This window comes from Glossina fuscipes, unplaced genomic scaffold (genome assembly GCF_014805625.2).
Source record: "Glossina fuscipes isolate IAEA_lab_2018 unplaced genomic scaffold, Yale_Gfus_2 42, whole genome shotgun sequence".
Lineage (NCBI taxonomy): Eukaryota > Metazoa > Arthropoda > Insecta > Diptera > Glossinidae > Glossina > Glossina fuscipes.
The window spans coordinates 2,789,181-2,810,109 of NW_023998426.1; the positions used below are offsets into that span (position 1 = coordinate 2,789,181).

A 20,929-nucleotide genomic window follows, 5' to 3' on the forward strand; every position below is an offset into this window, starting at 1 on the left:
AAAAAAATAGAAGCCCCTTTTTTTTGTTTCATTTAAAAAGTCGTACTACTCGATTCGATTTTAATTATCGTATTATATAAGCACTTTCCAGCAAAACGTCCCATTTCCACTTATAGCATTTTTTGTAGCATTTTGGCTTTTCCATTCCTCAAAGCTTAATGTGAGCGGCGCAGTATATATTTCAATATATATTGAGTGCAGTTACTTACATACAACCGTAACATCTTCATTCGAAAGGACTGTCTTAAGCTAAAAATTATCATAATAGAGCGCACACATCCTAGTTTCTTGGAGCTTTCGATAAATGAAATTCTATGCTAAAAAGGGACGTCACTTGCGGGAAAACTTTGTTGCCCTTTTTTAGTTCGAAACAGAGTGCTGTAGTGTAAGGTGAAATCTTTCTTTCCGTTTGTTCACGCGTCTGACATTTTTGCGTAAACTGCACTTATTCTACGTTGCTAAGTATTTATTATGTCTACTTACTTCTTTCTATTATCTAACCATAAAGGATGCGCCAAGCTCAACTATCCATGATGCTGAATAGGCGAACCATTAATCGACAATAAAGCCGAACATTCCCGGGGGTGTTGTTTGTGGGACGGAGGGAAGTGGACACCTTAGCCCGATATATTACGATGTGACTCAACCCAATGGAACCGTCGCCAAGAAGTGCCCCTAACAACGATTGATGCAATTGCGTCAACAAATGGGCGTGGTATGCTAAAAGTTGTAACGTGTCCCGTTTTCCCTTAAGCTTTCTGACGATATCCAAAAATGGATTATATTATGGATAGCTTTAAAAGGCCTATTGTCATTTCCGCTTGGAAAGCACATTATTTCTAAAAGATAACAGAAGTAGCGTTTAGCGATGGTCAATATTTTGAATAGTAGATGGGCACCTATATTTTTTATAAAATCTATGGTCGTCTTTATAACGTTGTCGCGCCGATAGAAGTGCAAAACTGCAAAGGTTAGAAGACAGTGTAGTCAATTACAAGTGATCGGGTAGACGCGGTCTTCAGAAGTCTCACAGGCGTCATCACCCATAAGCTTGAAACGGCTTATTTGTTACAAGATTGTTCGAATTCGAGAACTGTGTGCATAGGTTCAAATGTTAATGCGGTAGAGCATACTTGGCCGTAGCTATAAGTGACGTACTCAGTCGCTAAACGCCTAGCACCTACCAATCGGGTATATCACCCATTTGGCTGTGGCTAAATATTTATCTCTTTCTCTCCTTCTCCTTTTTAAGTACCACCGTGTCACATTGTCACTTCCTATCCACTTCCCTTTCTCCATTTCTTTATGACCGCTGCTGTGTTATACGTATAGGAGGCATTCCGCAAATCATTGGAAAAATTAAAATATATATATATACATATATGTATTGCTGCTTGGGATTATGGAAAACAGAAATTTTGACGATAACGTCTTTGGCGATTTTTGATTAAACCCCAAATCCCGAAAAATGTAAGAAATTCGTTGGCATGGCTGAGACTACTACTTTTTTTTCTAACAGGGAGGAGAAGGTTAGAACTTCTACGGCTTTTGGATGCAGTAGTTTCAAGAAGGCGATGAAAATGGGCAAACATGGTAACTGGCACAACAGTCGAACATTGTATGAGGCCTGTTCGTTTCATAAGATGAACGATAGTTTTCTTGAACGATATAATATAATTGTGTAGCATTGTTAAGGTTTCTTTTCACACGCATGCAAATCTTACATTCCAATGTTTCAGAATTTGAAGACAAAAACCCGACCCCCCCTCCCCGCTTCATGAACGGAAATCGATTTCGGTTTAGGTAAAGTTTAAGTTACATATTTGAAATATTGTTAAAACAATAATCGATTTTACAAATTATGACCATAAAGACGTTATTACTGTATAACGGTTTTTAAAGAAAGATTAAGCAATCGGCTGATACATCATAGCAACGAAGCATGCAACCAATAAGCACACCTGACATCAAAATTGACATTGCACTTACACACCTGCAATACGATTTTATAGGACAAATTATATTGTTTATGATTTCTTCTAACCAGTAGTCTTCTTCTTCTTCTTCTTTTTTGATTATTTAAAAGAAAAAAAAAAAAAAAAGAAAAACAATAAATGATACTTGAAGGAAATGTGTGCATTGCTTACGTACATAAATGTAATTAAATTAAAGATTGGTTAGATATAATGAAAACTCCCCTATGCTATGGCCATAAGTATTGATGTCACTATTACCTGATTAGGATGATGACGATGCTATACAAGTATAGTTTTTGATTTGGTTTACTATAAAGTTTTTTTTTCTTTTTCTTCTTTGTTTTTAAATAATTTTTCGGTTGATTTGTTGCATTTACGAGTATGCAAACGTGTATGAGTTAAATTTTAATGAAAACCCCCCCAACAATATGCAGAGCTTCCCGTTTATATTCTCTCTTATTGCTAAGAGTCAAAAACCTAAACATAAGACATAGCAGCCGCCTGCTGCTGCTGGTGCTGGTGCTGCTGTTGCTGTTGCTATTGCTATAGATCGATCAAAAACGACGAAAAAAGGAAAATGAAATACAGAGAGCTTTCTGTTGCAAAACCGCACCGCACAGCATTGGCAAACAGTTGGCTGCTATGCAGCAGCTTTGGATTTTTTTTGTTTAGGAAAAAAAAACAAACCAGCTGGTTAACGGCGCTCCAACAAACAACACGCTGCTCATGCGCATTCAGACTTCTTTGAGACTTGACTCAAGAAGGTCGTGTTTTACTCTTTAAACGCATATCATCATCAACGCGACTTTATTATTATTATTATTATTTTCATTATTATAATTATTATTATTATTATTATTATTGTTGTTACTATTATCATTAATAATTTCTTTGTCTTTTATCAAAGTATTTTATTTGTAATCATTAGAGCATAGTTTGTGTTTTCTTTCGGGATTTTTTGATCTTTTAAAAAAAAAAAACCTTTAATACGATTTTTCAAATGTATGACAATTCAATCATTTGTAATGAAATGTAAATACTAATAATAATAAGAAAAAAAAAAAGTGTAAGTGACTGTGTGTTTGAATGATGTGTTTGAAAATATTGTTGAAATGCAAAAAGAAAAATGAAATGAAAATGTTACAGCAAAACAAATACGAAAGAGTTTTCCCTTTTTTGGTGCGCTTGTGGAAATCAGTGAACAATAATTAATGTAATTGATTGCTATCTATAAAGTGCATAACAATATAATGCAAAGCGATGGGACAAAAATAAATAATTGTTTGCATTGCGCTATGCTGTGTGTGTTGTGCTGTGCTATGTTTGCAATAAAAATTCAAATTTGAATTTTGCATATGCATACATGCAAGTAAACGTATAGGCATACGCACAGGCACACGAACGCGTTTAATTTATATGAATGTATTTTATATTCATGTGTATATGTAAATGAAAACTGGAAGTCTGTTTATATTTTACTCTATATATACTATGGATAATATATAAACTAAATTTACACACACATACACGCACACATACAGACATGCGTATATATCTATACATATGTATATATATATATATATGTATATATATATTATGTGTAAAAGTTTGGTGTTTGTGTGTGTTTGATCCGTATCGAATCGAATGGACCAAACAGAGGCAACTGTAATAACATTTCTTTAAACTTTTTAAATGGGACTAGGCCGCAGCATTTTGTGGCTATTTTACGCAAGCGCTTACACCGTTTGCTACTGTCAGTGAAAGTGATTTTTTTTTCTTTTTTTTTTTAAGTTAAGTTAAATTTTTAACTTTTTGCCTTTCTTATTGCATACGTCCTACGTTTGTAGCATTTTTTATATACACAACAAGTCCATGAATGTGCTTTTTTTTTTTTTTTATTTATTTTTTTATTTTTTTTTTTTCTTTTTATTTCTTCTGTTTTCTTCGTTAAACTACAATTCATTTACAATAACTTTTTCCTTGACTAGTCTTAAAGTAAATGTGCACAATAATAATATCTATACAACAGCATTCTGTAAAATGTTTAAATTTCACATTATTATTACAAGATTAGGAAATTTTATCTTATTTAACTTTACTTTTTCGTTTACGGCATCAGATAGTCACCGCAAAAGAAATCCTTTGCAATTCAAAGTAAGCTGTAATTAATTCTGATTATCTTACATTTTACCTACTACCGAGAAAGGTACATAAAAATATATAAAAAAATTTCATAAAACTAAAAAAAAAAACCCAAAGCATAATAGGTCTTAACTTAGTTAATTAGCTAAAATAGAGTAACGCGATTACTTTGTTGAAAATCCAATTTTTATTCTTCATTAATAATGTCGTTGGGTCTTAATTTTCATGTTAGTACATTTGTCCGACTATTCGATATATAAAAGATCCTATTAAAGGCCACCGTTCGTTATTCGCTGTCGCATAAAGTCGGGACTTGTTGAGAAAAGTTAGTGACCCACTGGAATCCCGTGCCTTCAGTGTAGATCGAAGGTATACATGTCGCAGCGTCTTGAATCCTTGCATTTTGTGGGGTCTCGGCTGGGGTGTGGCCATATAACTACGTGGTTAACGGTTCCCCCGCTTGAACGAATGGGGGAGAGATAAATATCATACTGGTTACTGGGAATGTTATGTGCCCACGCCCTTGTTTGTAAATTTTCTATCTCATGGCATTGTCTGGTCGATCGTTTGGAACCTACGAAATCTGATAGGAGAGCTTGCTTTGTTTTCTACTCTCTTTCAAATCTCGGTCGTTAGCACTACGCGTAGCATTATTCTGCTCCAGCCTTACCGCGGGAACTTTCAGGGTGCCTCTTGCCGTCCCAAATACCGGGAAAAGCGCTTGCCGGATGCTTGACCCAAAGATAGCCAGAGATTGTAGGTGAATCCCACTCTCACCAGGAGAAGAATGCATCTATCTCTCTGTTCATTTGCCATCCCCATAAATATTAATGCTAAGGACAAAGAACGAGTTCGGATAATCAGTAAAAAGTTCCACTTAAAAAGGTGAGGATTAAAACCGAGTACTCGCTGGCACTACACATTAATAAGGATATTAGCATGAGCTTAAATTAATTTCTATCGATTTCTACGAGAGCATTTAGTTAACATTGTATAGCATAAGTTTTTTCGGTAAAGTGCAAACAATATCCATCTCTCTGGACGTTAGTTACACGAGTCTTGTATCACATAAAAAATGCGGTTTTGCAGAAAGCGTTAATCGTTCTGTTTCAGTGAAAGGAAATTGCCCTTGAATTGTGATGGCGATGGAAAATGTACGTGCGATAGACAAAATGAACTGCGAACATTGACAGTGAAGCAGAATATTCATGGTAGCACATTTTGAGAAGGTTGACGGCAGTGTATTACAAGCTGCTTCATTTACAAAAAGTGATAACAAAAAGGCACTACCAAGAAGAACTGATTACATGTGAGCTTATTGAGCAGGGCTATTAAAAAGGCCGAAAATATTTTATAGAGAAGGATTTTTGAAAGTGGCAAAATTTAGGTCCACGTTGCTAAGTCCGACCCAGAAAATTTTCATTTCACTAAACTATGTGAATATGCGCTACCCGCCTCGAGGATACCAGACATTGTTCCTTATGATTAAAATTGATATGTATTTCGTTTTTAAGCTGATATCGGAAAGCGTGGGAAGATGTCTCAGCCAACGATAAACAATACTTTGAATACTATTTATTTAGATAGATTCACCTTTTTACTAAAATATCCAGAGAAACAATTTTATGTTTTCAAGAAATAAACAAAGAATATGCGATATGGTTTTGTCTAATATTTGACCCTACTTGGCAGATGATTTTTGTGTGCAAGCTAAGAAGCAAGATACACTCAACTACTACGTCCATCATTTGCTTATTATATCATTAGTATTGTTGTAATTAATTAAGCCAGAGGAATACATTCAAAGAGGTAAAGTCTCAACGCACCAGCATGATCTGAAGGTATCGGCTTTATTGAAAAGTCTATCGCACTTGAGATTTGAACCCGCGATCGCCATTGAGTTGTTAGTTGAGAACCTTAGGCGAATCGCTTGTTCTAATATCTACTGTATATTCTATATTCCGAAGCCTACATATTTGGAGGATTTTGGACAGCTTCGTAGATACCAACTAAGTTCATTTGTAGATACTTGCAGATGAACGCTTAAGATTGATAAAAAGCTTCATTTAGCTTTGCTTTGTGATCGATTTAACTTAATGAAGGCTAATGGGAGAAAAATTTCAGATTATGAAGTTTCAAAACATGATTTTAATTGACATAGTTATATATAGCGGATGTATAGCGCAATTCCGCAATTCACTCAACTAAGAATATATATATATATATATAATATAATGATGACATTTGATGCATATAGAAAATTGAACCAGAAATCTGTTCGCATTCAAAAGTATTTTTTGTTCTAATATTATATAATATAATATAAAATATAATGGCATTTGAAAGGTGTAGAATATCGAAGCAGGAATCTAAAGAAATACATTTATTAGCAATAAAATAATGAAGACAATGAAATCTCGTCAACACAACGCATACTATTTTCGCTTCCCCCTTTTAAATGTTAATTAGTTAGAAGAATATCATGCAATACTATTAACTCATGCACACGCACATACTCATAAACATCAACTTTCCGTTTCTTAATCTCAATTTGAAATTTCGAAGAAGCCATGAACTAAATGACCATTTGACAATTGATGTCATGGCATTGGCACATATAACTAATAATCATTTTGAACATTAAAGCGAAACACTTTAAAATATGTTACATAAGAGATTAACCAATCGGTTTATACCGTTAAAATTAAGTAAACAAAGTGCGTACTGAAATCTTAAATAGCCGTCTGCTTCACTATACAACCAACTGACATAAGTTTTATTATTTTTTTTTGTTTTTTCGACCGAAAGAGAGCAAAACGAAACTTTAACGACTTGAATATACAAAGCCAGGCACAGGCAAGCAGGCAAGCAGGCATAATCGTGCATTCATTGTATTGTTGAGTATTGTATTGTATAAGAAAAAGAGTGTAAGCTTAGCTTCTGAGAATACGGTAATAAATGTTTCTCAACAAGGTCAGTTAATGATGACACACATGCGTATATACGTAATTATATGATGGAAATTACTTTGGATACAATACATCCTTAATTAAAGGGGTTTGTTTTCATATTTTGCTATATTCATTAACGAACACAATACAGTCCATCTTTAAATACGCTACGCGTTACATGAGACCTGGCGTTATATGAAACCTGGCCAATTTGAATTGTGTTCGTCTTTGGGGCCAAAGTATGTCGACGCCGTTAAACTTGCGATTTGTAGAGTGAAAATAAACGGACGGACGGACAGACATGCTTGGAATTACTTTCTGAATCGATCGGTATAATAAAAGATGGGTCGACCTCAATTGTTTTTGGACCAAAACTAGCGTAGGGTATAAATATATTATATAAGGAGGTAGAAAAAGATAGTGAGCGAGAGAGACAGAGAGAGAGAGAAGGGAAGAGAGATAGACAAAATTATACTTCTCTGCCGTCAAAGTTTTTATGTCACAGTGGCCAACCACAGTATAGTCAACGTTCATCTGCGGAAGCGGTCACGAAAGAAAAGACAGCGTATGCATAAGCAATTTCGCTCAAGGGCATAGAACATCGTTTTTTAAACTTGATATGCGTCATAAAATTAAGCCTTTTAAGCCGCAAAAAGTTTTTAATGAAGAAACCTTAAAGAAATAATTCGCCTAAGGCGTTTAGCAAAATCTCCTTTGCAGCTGTGTTACGTGTTTTGCATCTCATATCATCGTTTTTCCTAACAATTTTTTCGAACAAGAAGACCACGGCGTAGCTATGATATTATTTTTTAAATTCCCTTGGTATTAATTTTCAAGTCAAGTATTTTTTGATAGTTCTTCTCGTCTTTTTTGAAAAAGAGAAAAACAAGAGAAAAACGATATGTTCGGAAAATCTTTTAAATAAAGATTTTATAGGATTCGAAAAACGATTTCACATCTCTTCAAAATAAATTTTTTTATAATTGAAACATTTTTGTTGACCGCAAACAAATATTTACTCAATTGATCTCAAAGTTCCCAGAATTGTATTGGGATTGTTCGCCTTCCGGATGGAATACAAAGAATTCCGGACACTGCAACAATCTGTGAAGCATATTAACTTGAAGTGTTTCAACTTCATCATCATCAAAGCATTTATGTTGCAAGATTCGCTTTCAATTAACAATTAACAAGAGAAATCGTTCCGGGTCTTTTGTTGATATAACACAACCACAAATTCATGAATGATATGAAAAGTACATGATCGCGGCCTAGGACACCTTAGTTCATTTATTATGACATGAAAATGTGGAAAAAAAATTAAATGAATTGTGTTTCATAGTTGAATGAACAGTTATGAACTTATGAACCTGTGCAACTATAATATTTTTATTATTGTTTTGAGCAAGCAAAACGTGGGGGCAAATTTCGTCTCAAAACCACTCAATCTTGCTGAAGATCCGCAAAAGTATTTTACAGTTAGCTTTAGGAGGACGCGCAAAAGTTAATATTATCTCAAAGGAATGGTTACGGGTCCTAAAAGGTCTTACTATTTTTTTTGTACCTTGCATCACTGATCGTATAAAGTATATTAAGATTGTACGGACGTATATAACCTAAGCCAAGAAAGGCTTGAGATAGAGGCACATTTTATTATACCAAGAAGATGATTCTGAATCGATCAGAACTTGTTTGTCCGTCCGTCGTTCTGTTCGTCTATCCATGTAAACTTGTATTCAAACTCGAGGTCGCAATTCTTGAGATATTTTGATGAAGTTTTGTAAACTAAAGTGCTTTGACCCAAGGTCAAACGTCCGACTATAATCTTCTTACTTGTTTTAAATTAAGAAATTGAACTGGAAAGAAGGGCGGGTGGTGCGGGGTTATTTTGAAGGCTATAAAAAATAATTAAGAATTAAATAAATACTTTTCCAGAAAATCATAAATTTTTACCATTTTTTAAACCAAACCTCGTAGAGTTCAAGGAGGCTTCAAGGAGGCGTTTCAAATACTAAATAATTTTTTGATCAATTAAAAAAACAAGTAAAAATATTTTAATCTGTTGTTCAGCCGTCAGCCAGTAAATCAGATTTTTCAACATAAGTCGTTACAGAGAATGCGGTCAAAAACTGCCCTCCGATCCGAATCATTTTCAAAAGCATTGGTCCTTGGGCCCAAAGTGCAACTGCAAAGCGCTAAATTGGGATCTGTCGATTGAACATATACACAGACAGAAATCGGAAGGACGAACGGGCGGACGGACGGACCAACAAATATAGATTCAGGAAATGATTCTGAGACGAGTCTACCTTAAGTTGCTCTGGATGTTGCACACATTCGCCCAAACTTAATATACCCTTCTATTACAACATATATCTGGAATATAAAAAGATTGAGCTTTCCGAGCGGGCAATAGTAAACAAATAACTATTGTTAATAATAACGTTGAAAAATAAGGGATGATTATGGCCCACTTTTCCGTGACTTTTGTTAGCTTTGCCAACTGAACAACATTTCATTGTATTTCAATTAGTGCCTCTATTATCGATAGTTATGCAATTAAAAAGCATTTCAAACATCGTGCAAACGTACAAGCGATTGTGTGTAAACAAAAAGCAAAAAAGCAAAAAAAAAAAAAAAAAAAAAAAACGATATAAACAAAAGAAAAAAAAAATGTTGGTAGTCAGCTATTAACGTGCATTGTAATAAGACAAAAACCTCTATAAAAGAGTGAGAGTGAGAGTTAGCCAAGTTATTGGCTGATCGAATCGATATGGGAAAATGTACGTAATAAAATGCTATAAAATTATAATCACAACATGCACGCTAGGGTATTAAATAAATAGATAGGTTGATAGATACTATGCAATCATGAATGTATGAATGTGAAATAAATAATAATAATAATAATAATAATAATAATATTTTACACCTCTTGCATACGTACCTCTTTATATAAATGAACAAACACATTCACAAAATTGAATTAATTAAATGATAAAAGAGTGCTCTGTATTTGATCTTTAAACCAATCTTTCGGGGACATAAATTATTCGAGGCATCTTGATCTTGTAACTTCCGCAATAAATAAATGCGTGAAAAAACCAAAAAAAAAAAAAAAAAGCGAAAGAAACAAGAGACATATAACTTTACTACCATTTGCATAATCATTTCGGCAAACATTTCACCTTATTATGTAATTTTATGAAAATACTCGTTTTTTTTTTTTTTTTACTCGCACATAATATGTACAAACACGGATTTATCTTTGCAAGATGTGTATGGTATACGTGTGGGCTGTATATATATAAATATATATATATATATATAAATTTATGTTTGCGTACCTAAGCTAAATTAATACTAATTGTTGTTGTTGTTGTTGTTGTTGTTGTTGTTGTTTTTGATACACTGTTGTGGTTGTCATCGTCAAAAAACCAAAAATGAAATGAAACTACTAAAGGCAGGTTTTAAAGTGCTCTTAACTAACTACCTGGTGAAAAGCAGTTTTATTAATCGTGAACCACGGCCATGGCCAAAAATCAAGAAACCGGTTAACGGCACATATGAAATGAGTAAATCGAGGAAAAGTTTGTCAAACGATCGAATTGTTGAGGAATAGTTTTCCGGATTGTTAGCTTTTCCTCTCCTAATCATTGAAACATTGCATTAAAATGTTTAATATAATGTTTCCGATATACGATAGTAGTCAACTTTGAATCCTATGTTTGTATTGATTCTTGTGCTCCTGAATTACGTTACGACATTATGCTAAGCGAAAGTAATAAATGAAAAAATTTAAATGTCGTGCTTACGCTTATTGTTATACCATTTCATCACTTGTGCTATAGGGTATGTTAAGCTGGTGCGAATGTATGTAATTTCCAGAAATGCTTGAGATAGATCCATCTTTTATTATTAACGATTAATTACATGGGCAAGACGTAACGCGACCTAGAAGATCTATTGTATACGTCCATGCTCCTAGTCGTTCAGTTTTAGGATGTTCATGAATCCAGCCACCTTGTATGGATCGGAGCACCACACATTGTTCGACGTAATAAAATGTTCGTCAAACATTTGATGTCTTATTTTGCATCATCACGAAAACGAGTGAATAAGACGCAATGGTGTAAGGTACCTACTGGTCCCACTTGTTTGACTATATTTACCTACTCTTCCACAATCGTGTATATAAGGCTATGGGAAATTTTTTAAAGTTTAAAAAAGAGTAGCAGGATGACCTTCAGTTTAACAAATTTCAAAAATTGTGATCTATACGTTACTCATAGAAAATTCAGTTGGACGGTCACGCTTAATACTTCATTTTCTGATTTTATTAATCGGTATATAAAAAGATGGATCTACCTCAAGTCCGTATGGGCCTCCATACATCCGCACAAAGTCAATATAACCTTGTATCTTAAGTGGTGTACCCTAAGATGGTTTTTATCTTTAAATTAAACTAAACTAATTTAGAAGCTCGTTACATCGAATGCAAATATTTTATTGCAATCTTTAATCGATTCACTTCTTTTTTTGACATTCCCAAATAAAAGAGAATAACATCATAAAATTTTCACTTTGGCAAGTAAGAGAGCTTTGCCGCCTACTTTATAATAGCAATCTCTTCTGGAGAGAATCTTTATTCTGATAATATAAAATATCCCAAAGGACCCTAATCCGTCATATAGATTTTGTTTGCACTGTTATCAAACTTGAAAAAATGTAAAAAGGCAAAGTTAAACGTAATAGCTTTATAGGTATTTCCTTTGTTGAAAAAAAACCAGTATGGCAACCTTGAGCTTTCTTCTCTAATCAAAAAAAAAAAGAAAAGAAAACTGTAACAACATTTCATCGTCTTCTTGAAACCGGAAATGAAAGACATCAAGGTCTTGTTATTTTTTCGACATTAAAACCTGCAGCTTTTTTTCTCCTTTTAATGTGAGCCATCATTCAGGGGACGTTCCCTACGCGTGTAATAGGCCACCGTAAGAAGAGGGTGAGGAAAGAGAAAGAGACAGGGAGGCAGTGGCAGCAGCTTTGTGGAAGTGCGCGCAATCGACCAAATACTCGCTATAGCTACGAACTTTACCTTTCGTGAGATTTGAACTCGCGAACACTGAGTAGCTAGTCGCGATTCTTACCTTCTCAGCTAGTCATGCGGCGCTGTAGCGATCAACTCTGGACTCTTACGGCCCAGCTGCATCGAGCGATGGTCATCGAAACGGTATGCATGCCAGGCAGAACCGTAAGACTTTCGATTCGCAGCTTGATCAAATAGGGCAAGTTTGCATATCAAATGGGTTTTGGTGAGGGGTTTCTCGTCATGGAAACGCCATATTTCCTTTCGCCGTTTTTGAAGGCTTTCTTAGTTATCTTTTTTGCAATTTTTTCCCTGTAGCGTTAATAATAAGTTTACTTGCAGTATACTAGACTCGGCTAACAAATTATTCGAAATCTTTCTCAAATTTTCCATTCAGGTAATTAATAGATCATAACATTGCTCCTACCATCAGCAAATCGTCAGCAAATTTTCGCGAGTAACGAATAGTAAGGAAACTTAGTTTTCCTCTATTAACTTTTATTATTATTTATTATGAGTTATTAGAGGAGTTGAAAATTCCAATCTTCACTAACCGTGGATATGTTTTATGCCCCAAGATAATGCATCTTCACGCATTGCATTGACTTTGCGAGAGCTTTTTTATAGCAGAGATTTATTCGGGGCACATAAGGGAATATAGAGGAAACACAACCAACGACAATATTACTAAGAAGTTTGATTCATTTAGATGTTAGGAGCAAACAACGACGAAAACTCTTCCAATAGACCTAACGGTTGAAACATTCTACTTACAATTAAGGAGAAATATTTTAAGGTCGGGTTCGGGTACCAGTTTCCGCTTTTCCTTGATTTTACAAAAGCCCAGAACTTTTTCTCGCTTGAAAGTTTAGGATGGAAAGTTTCTTAAGGTTGCCGAACGGTTGAGACAGTTTGCTTATAACACGGAAGACATCTTTTAAGGTCACGTTTACCCATTTCTTTAATTTCATAAAAAACCCCAACAATGTTTTTTTTTAAGATAACTTTAAAAATAGGTTTAATTACATGTAGCGATCTCTCTCATTTTCGGAAATCAGTTTTAATGATTCGTTTCGAACGCTAGCGCTAATCACAAACGTTAATTATGGCATAAATCAGAGGTATTTAGCTACAAATTTCATTATACTCTTGCATTCTCTTTTTATTAATAAAACAAACTGAAGATCAAGACACATTAAATCCTCTTTAGGTGGGGAAATTCATTTTGAAAATACTTCCGGACAAGTTTTGTTTCAAAAATTGCTCGTGAAAACCAAACTAAAAATTCAAGTTTAATTTCTGCAAAAGCGAAATATTTCGCACATATTCAACGAAACATAAACTAATTATTATATATACACGAATACATATACATGTGCTACAAAATGTATATATATGGCTTTCGTCTCACGCGTTGTCCCCGCATAGAAAATTTAGAGTAAAAGGTAAAACAAAAAAATAAATTAAATAAAAAATTTTGGTATAACTATGGTCGAATATTTTACACCTATCAACGCGCATACCTTAGACAAAATTAAAATAAATAAAAAAAATAAAATTAAAGTTTGATGCTTTATAATATTGGACATATGTGATCTATTTTTCCCGTTTTTGTATAGTAGTTCTGAGCACACTCATAGAACAAACATAAGGAGGAAATTCTTATCATCATATCTGTTGTGGGTTATAAGTAAAATGAGTAAAAAACTTGAACGTTTTTGAAAACACACTTGTTTTCAGTTTATCCTGCACTATAGACATTATCTCCGAACGATTTTCGACCCCAGGCGCTAAGAATTTTGCAAGGTTTTCTGGCGGAGAATGTTTATTGCACTTATTCACGCGGACAGATATGCATTCGTACATATATTGACAAATTAAGAATATGTATAGACCTTGTTGGTCTCTGAAGCTTCCTTCTCGTTGTTGTAAACGTTTGGAGAAAATAAATATATGTACTGTGAACCTTCGCTGGCTGTTATTAAAACAAGCATTTGTGTGAATGTGCTCATCTGTGTGCCGTGTCTTTGCGGTTAAGTGATTTTTATTACAACATCCTCTTAAAGTATGGTGAACTTAATACAAAAGTGAAAACGATGATAACATCGTCAAACAATGAAAGAAAGCTTTTTGTTTTCATTCAGCACCTATCATCATGATTTATAAGGAACACAGCGATGCGTCATCCAGATTCAATTCAATTGTATTGAGCTTTAAATTGGAACTATTACTATACTATATATATATATATATATATATATATGAATGTACATTCTATATATGTGTTGAAAGCAGATCTTTGCTGCCTACCTACGAAGAAAGTTTTACAAATAAACTCATTAGCTGGTTAACAAAGAAACCAAAAAACCAAGACTTTTGTTGCATATTGAATACAAACACAGAGTGAAAAAAAGAGTGACATATAATACTCCCCCATAAGTTTGTTGATCTAAGCGAATTGCGATTTTCTTCAAACGAATACAAAAAGAAAAAAAAAAAAAAAACATCTTTCACTATTTACCACTTCATGTGCTTGATTGATTATCTCATGTTTCAGCATCTGCTAGAATACTTGGCCTTTCTCTCTTGCTAATGGGCATACGTGGTAGAAATTTCATAGATTTCTTGAAAATCCTAATAATAATATAATATATCCTAATATCCTAATAATAATAGTCGTGCTTTAGCGTAGCGTAGTAATTACTATGACGCTAATCGACTCAGAAAAGCAAAGTTTTTAAGCAAATCCCTTCTCTCAACAAGCAACTCATTACATTTAGATAAGATTTTCCATCAAAGAGGACGCTCTCTAAACTTTATCTTTATATTCAGTAACTACATGTTCGATAAATTGACTATAGCAGCCACAAAGTTAACAAGTGAAGGCGTTTTTTTAGTAGATTTTGGAAATGGATTTTGAAAGAACGAATGCACAGTTGCTTTTGGAACCAATCTTCCAGGTCATGCTCAATAACTATATACATATATATTGATAGCTTCTTCATGTATAGAGTGTATAGATCAGAAACGTTCCTAGCCGCGAACAAATCGGCCCATGAAGCCATGAAGCAGCCTTTCAGAGAATTTTGCAATGACACTAACGCTGCATGAACTTTTTCCATTTTCTATAAACGTGATTTCCAATGAGTTGAACAGAGCGATCGCGAAATTTTCCAACTTACGAGCTTTCGTAATTGTAAATAAACCTGATCGCCAGCATAATTTCTAAACGTAGTTTTCCGCGACACGTTGTGCTTGTAGGACTAGGACTTGCTAAACTTTATACTCCATAACGTGTTTCTTTAAGCGGCTGTTTACAAAGTTGGATCATCTTGTCGACTGGCGGCATGCAAGCTGTCAAATTTTTTCTTAGATAGCCAGTCGTCATCATGTCTTATGGATCAACAAACTCTCTTCCTTCTTAGCTCTTTGGAAATATCAACAGGCATCGACTCTGAATAAAGTGTTGTCATGAAATGACTGCGAACCGGCGTTAGTGCATATTCTTTCTCTCTCTCTCTCTCTCTCTCTCTCAACCTGTCTACAGCCTGGATCTATAATATTGTCTGACATTTGAGTCGTTCGCTTTTACTTTATTCATTTGGTGTAGTTGTCTGACTAATCTTTATAGGTAAACGTACTGGGGCTGCGTTAAATCGGGCTATCATAAGCAAAGTATTCAGGTTATTTTGCTATCCCTTTTTCATCATCATCATCATCATCATCATCATCATCATCATCATGTATCTATATATATATATATATATTTAAAAAACTTTTCCGATTGCAGATATCAAGGAAGTCATTGGATACTTTTAAAAGTTGTACGCAACTGATGTTATTATCAAGTTTATTTTTATGCTTAGGCATCAGTTTAATGAAATGTAGCATATTTACAAGCAACGTTATTGAAAGCACGCGTGCTACATGCAATTTTGTAAAGCGGCACAACATCCAACTATTTAAACAGGTATTCAACGCAGCAATTACATTTAAGCCAGCGCGACAGAGATCGCAACGCAACAGAAACCAAATAGAGACTAATAACCGCATCAATATAAAATCGTAAAAGAAATAGAAAGAGCAAACAAGAGAAAGAAATAAAAAATCCGATCCTCAAGCATATACTATTATTGATTAAATACATCCCGTAAAGACGGGTATGTAGTATTTATTATAAGTTCCTCAAATTGTTGCATTTAATAGTAAATGAACATTAACAATAAAGAAAGATTAGCAATTGCACGAGATATCTGCAACTGGTACTGCGTAGCCGTCATAGCAGCGAATCAATGTGGAAAGAAAAGTCGCGGAGAAAAACAAAGTTAACAACAAAGACCGGCAAAATTTCAATGTTTCCGATAAACCTTTAAAGCAACTAACGGTGTTTCCGAAAATTTAACCGAATACCGTATCAAACAGAATTTCTTTTAAGCTTTATGTAAAATGCCAGGTACCATACAATGCGGTCTATGGTTCCTGATAGCAATATTCAGTTTACTCTCGACTCAAGCTCACGACAAAGCTGCGCTAAAGACGTTAGTAAGCCCGCTACAGCGTACTGGAACACCGATTACGTTACTTGAGCAATCTTTAACTCAAAAATTAGTAATGACTAAAGATCACCCGAAACGGAGAACAAATGCGGACTTAATGCCGCACCTTTACACTAACACGGCACATAATTTATATGCTCCCCATCAAAGTTTCTCAAAAAAAGACGCTATTAATTTCTCTAATGTGCATCATCGAGCCGATGGATCAGCGTTTCAAACATTTGGCTCGTTTCGAGAAAGCCGAAATTCCAAGCAAACGATTAAACCAATTCAAGCTCATCGACGATCTGATTCTGCTAACGTGGAAATTATAGCGGCACCCGCGGTTGAACTTCCTATTAATCCCCTTATCACTATACCAAAACGTATAGTTCCGTCAACATTTGAAAATACAACCAAACTTGTCTCTCATCGTAACTATCAATATATTCCCCTTCAGAAAGATTTTTTAAGTCATTTACTGGTAGAACTTAGGCCTAAAAATAATTGCACACCCGATAATCGCGATACAACTGACGAAAGAAACACCTTAAGCGAGAGTACCTTCGGTGGTGTCGGACAGCATTCCTCATTTCAGCAATCCTCAACTGAGCGTTACGATCGAAGCGAAGAAACGAGCAGTAGTCGACGAAGTGGTTTTCAATTTACCAGTCACACGCTTAGCCCGCAGAATAATTTTCAACCGCAAGCTTATCGCGAAGATAATCCGGTCTTTAGTGATACGCCCGGATTTGAGCATGCCTACGATGAGGAGATGCTAGGAACTCATGCAGAAAAAGAAAAACTTTCAGCACGCCAATCAATATTCGAATCTGAAGCGAATCCGGCTTCGTATTCCTATGAGTTTTCACCGTTGCCCAGCTCGTTACACAGCCTCAGTCCTGTTATCGCTTTGGGGAAACAATATCGCGAGGATGTAACTAAATTTGGAGATATTAATGGACCAATAACTACATTATCTCAAAGACCGCAAAGAGGAGTTTACTTTCCGGATACGGATTTGCGGCCGGCAAATAATTATTCACCGCATAAAATGTTTAATGAGTATATGGGATCTCATGATTCTCCGGGCTCGAGAAAAAGTCGTTATTATCCATATAAATCATCGAGAAATCCTCGAGTAATATTCCCTACTAACGATAATATTGGCACCACTGGTCCCAGCGGTCCAGCATCTGGTTTGTACTTTAACGATAATGTCGTATTCAGAGATCAAAATTTTGGACTTAACGAATTGGCAGCGATTCAGGATGTCCGCAACGAGTTCACTTTACAGGATTTGGACAGTACTTCAGAGAGCAGTTCCCCATTGGCAGTCCAATCGGTTAACACGTTCAAGGAGAAGGGTATGTCTAAAAAATTTTTTCCAATGCGTTACTATAACGTATTATTTCAATCACTAACAAATAAATGTAATCCGTTAATGGCCTGATGACTTCACAACACACTTGTATAAGTCTCTTGTATGTATGTATGTATGTATGTATGTATTCGAAATCTTTTTACTCCGATCTCCTTCGTTATAGACCGATTAGTTAAACTTGTATAGTTACACCTGGATTCAACCCAAAAAAAAAAAAAAAAAAAAAAAAAAAAAAAAAGAAAAGTCATTTTTAATAGACATATGTATATATATTTATTATTATTTTTTAAAATAAATTGCGCACGGCTTGCATCTGGTATTTGCTTTTTTACTTTTCTCAAAACTAGCTGACATAACAAGTGAACTGGTATGCCAGCATCGGGGCGGCACTTGTGAATTTTTCATAAGTTGCTGGATGACTAATGGTCTTCTAAAGGGCACTTGCAGCGGCCTGCTACGTGGTTGCTGTCATCGTACAGCGAAATCAGCGAATTTACGCACTTCGGACTTTGTTGGCAACACAATCGATTTGACTGATCTTCCGCAAAAGAACTTTGGACCCGTGAAAAATGATCCCAGTGAGTTATCGTAATTACCGATTTTGAAAATCAAAGAAAATAAAAATAAAAGTAAAAAAAAAACAAAAAAAACAAAACAAAATAAAATAAAACAAAACTAAATAAATAAATAAATAAAACAAAATATATACACGAGTTTGCAAGTGCACGAATATTTAAAGGATGCCTTTAACTATGGCTTAAAACTGCAATAATAGTGCAAAAGATGTCAACCCTCCCCCATTGAGAATTTATAAATATAAATTCCGTATATGAAATCCCGAAAAGAAATCGAAAATCCTGCATGTTTTCTATTCAATAATATTATTATGATGAATTTGTAATCAACAATTTTGAAAGCTTTATGTAGTTTGTGTGTGCATGCCATCAAAAATTATACTCGCATATCGTATTTTGCATTTATTAAGCATAAGTTTTTCTGTATGATTTTAATTTTTTTTTTTTTTTTTTTTTTTTACTGGCACGACTAATGTCTTCTTATTTGTATGCATTTTGTAAACTTATGTGTGTGCATGACCTTAACGAAAATATTCCCAATTGAAGTTCCGGCGGAAGATCAGACTTCGAATGATCACATTGAACACCAATATCCAATATATTCACTTGCATTTATTTATATATATGTGTGTGCGTCTAGTGTAGAATTGTGTTACTAATAAATTTTACGATAAAGAGTAAGTGAGGAGTTTTTGTTTGTTAAAGTTACTGCTGCTTTCTTGTAGGTTGTGGCATATCACTGGCCAAGCAAACCGCTCAGAGGCGCATAGTAGGTGGAGATGATGCTGGATTTGGATCATTTCCTTGGCAAGCCTATATACGCATCGGTTCATCCAGGTGAGTAAAGTTGACGGCCTAACAAGCCTAATAAGTCGTAGCTTATAGAATCTATTCAGGTGCGGCGGTTCTCTTATATCTCGACGCCATGTTGTTACCGCTGGCCATTGTGTGGCTCGAGCCACACCACGTCAAGTTCACGTGACTTTGGGCGATTATGTTATCAATTCGGCAGTCGAGCCCTTGCCAGCTTACACTTTCGGCGTTCGACGTATCGATGTGCATCCGTATTTTAAATTTACTCCGCAAGCTGATCGCTTCGATGTTTCTGTTCTGACTCTTGAACGTATTGTTCATTTTATGCCTCACATTGGTAAGATTGATATGAAGATTTGAGCTAATACTTAATTTTGCAAAAATTTCATATCTCAGCTCCTATATGTTTGCCTGAAAAAAATGAAGATTTCTTGGGGAAATTTGGTTGGGCAGCTGGCTGGGGTGCCTTAAATCCTGGCTCTCGTCTACGACCGAAAACTTTGCAGACTGTTGACGTTCCCGTTATTGAAAATCGGTGAGTTGATCATTTTGCGATACAGTTAAGCACTTGTTGACTCGGTTCGGTATTTTCTTCGCAAAGAGTATGCGAGAGATGGCATCGACAAAATGGCATCAATGTCGTCATATATCCTGAGATGATGTGCGCTGGTTATCGTAATGGGGGAAAAGATTCATGTCAAGGCGATTCTGGCGGTCCTCTTATGCATGAGAAAAACGGTCGCTGGTATCTAATAGGTAGTTGATGAATCTCTTTGCTCTTCACTTCTACGGGCAACTCAGATCGAATTTAATTGAATGTTATTGCTTAGGTATTGTTTCGGCCGGTTATTCCTGTGCATCACGGGGCCAACCTGGTATCTATCATCGCGTTCCTTTTACGGTCGATTGGATCTCCTATGTTGTCAGTTTAACCGGAAATCTTTAACGTACAACAGCACACAACCACAGTCCCAACTCTACTTTCCAGCATTCTCTTGTAAATATATAAAGCATTTTCGTGAACATTACTTTTGCTTTTACAAAAAAACAAAAGTCGATGTGTTACTCTCATCTTAGTGTGAAATCATTATATATTAAGCCTTTTATTTATTAAAGACAATTTCAAAACGTGTTATATTAATATATATTATATGTTGTATGCGATAATAGTGTGTAGTTTTTTTTTTTCTATTTTTTTTTTTTGTTTTTTCTTTTAATATAAAACCAAACATAATTTATTGTAAATTTTAGTTAACATATGAATGTAAATAAAAAAAAAAAAAAAAAAATGAAAATTTTGATCTAAATATGTTGTTTATTAATTGTTATAACCAAAGACCTGTATAAGGATAAAGCAATTCGTCTTTTAGTTTAAGAAGAAGAAAGTAAAGAATTCTACAATTCAGGGAAATATTCTACATCACAAATACAGGCACGAATATATGCTCAATAAATTGCTGAAGGTGC

General features: G+C 34.8%; 1 protein-coding gene across 6 annotated transcripts; it reads left to right on the forward strand.

Moving 5' to 3' along the window:
• The first annotated feature begins 163 nt into the window (after positions 1 to 163).
• On the forward strand, positions 164 to 20,612 carry LOC119637044. 6 transcript variants are annotated; one of them, XM_038032834.1, is made up of 8 exons: positions 164 to 2,740; positions 15,946 to 18,057; positions 18,422 to 18,652; positions 19,375 to 19,486; positions 19,546 to 19,799; positions 19,859 to 19,997; positions 20,064 to 20,218; positions 20,293 to 20,612. In XM_038032834.1, exons 2-8 carry the CDS (start codon positions 16,602 to 16,604, stop codon positions 20,406 to 20,408), a joined length of 2,463 nt encoding a protein of 820 aa, XP_037888762.1. In that variant the 5' UTR covers positions 164 to 2,740; positions 15,946 to 16,601; the 3' UTR covers positions 20,409 to 20,612. The 6 variants fall into 6 exon arrangements, with proteins under 6 accessions (XP_037888762.1, XP_037888761.1, XP_037888760.1 ...); XM_038032833.1 differs by lacking the exon at positions 164 to 2,740 and adding an exon at positions 2,817 to 3,042; XM_038032832.1 differs by lacking the exon at positions 164 to 2,740 and adding an exon at positions 3,083 to 3,189.
• The last annotated feature ends 317 nt before the right edge of the window (positions 20,613 to 20,929 follow it).

Coding starts and splice junctions, on each gene's coding strand:
- LOC119637044 (XM_038032834.1), top strand. CDS start 16,602: ATGCCAGGTACCATACAATGCGGTCTATGGTTCCTGATAGCAATATTC. Junction 18,058..18,421: donor TAACACGTTCAAGGAGAAGG/GTATGTCTAAAA, acceptor TCTCAAAACTAG/CTGACATAACAAGTGAACTG. Junction 19,998..20,063: donor GTTCCCGTTATTGAAAATCG/GTGAGTTGATCA, acceptor TTCTTCGCAAAG/AGTATGCGAGAGATGGCATC.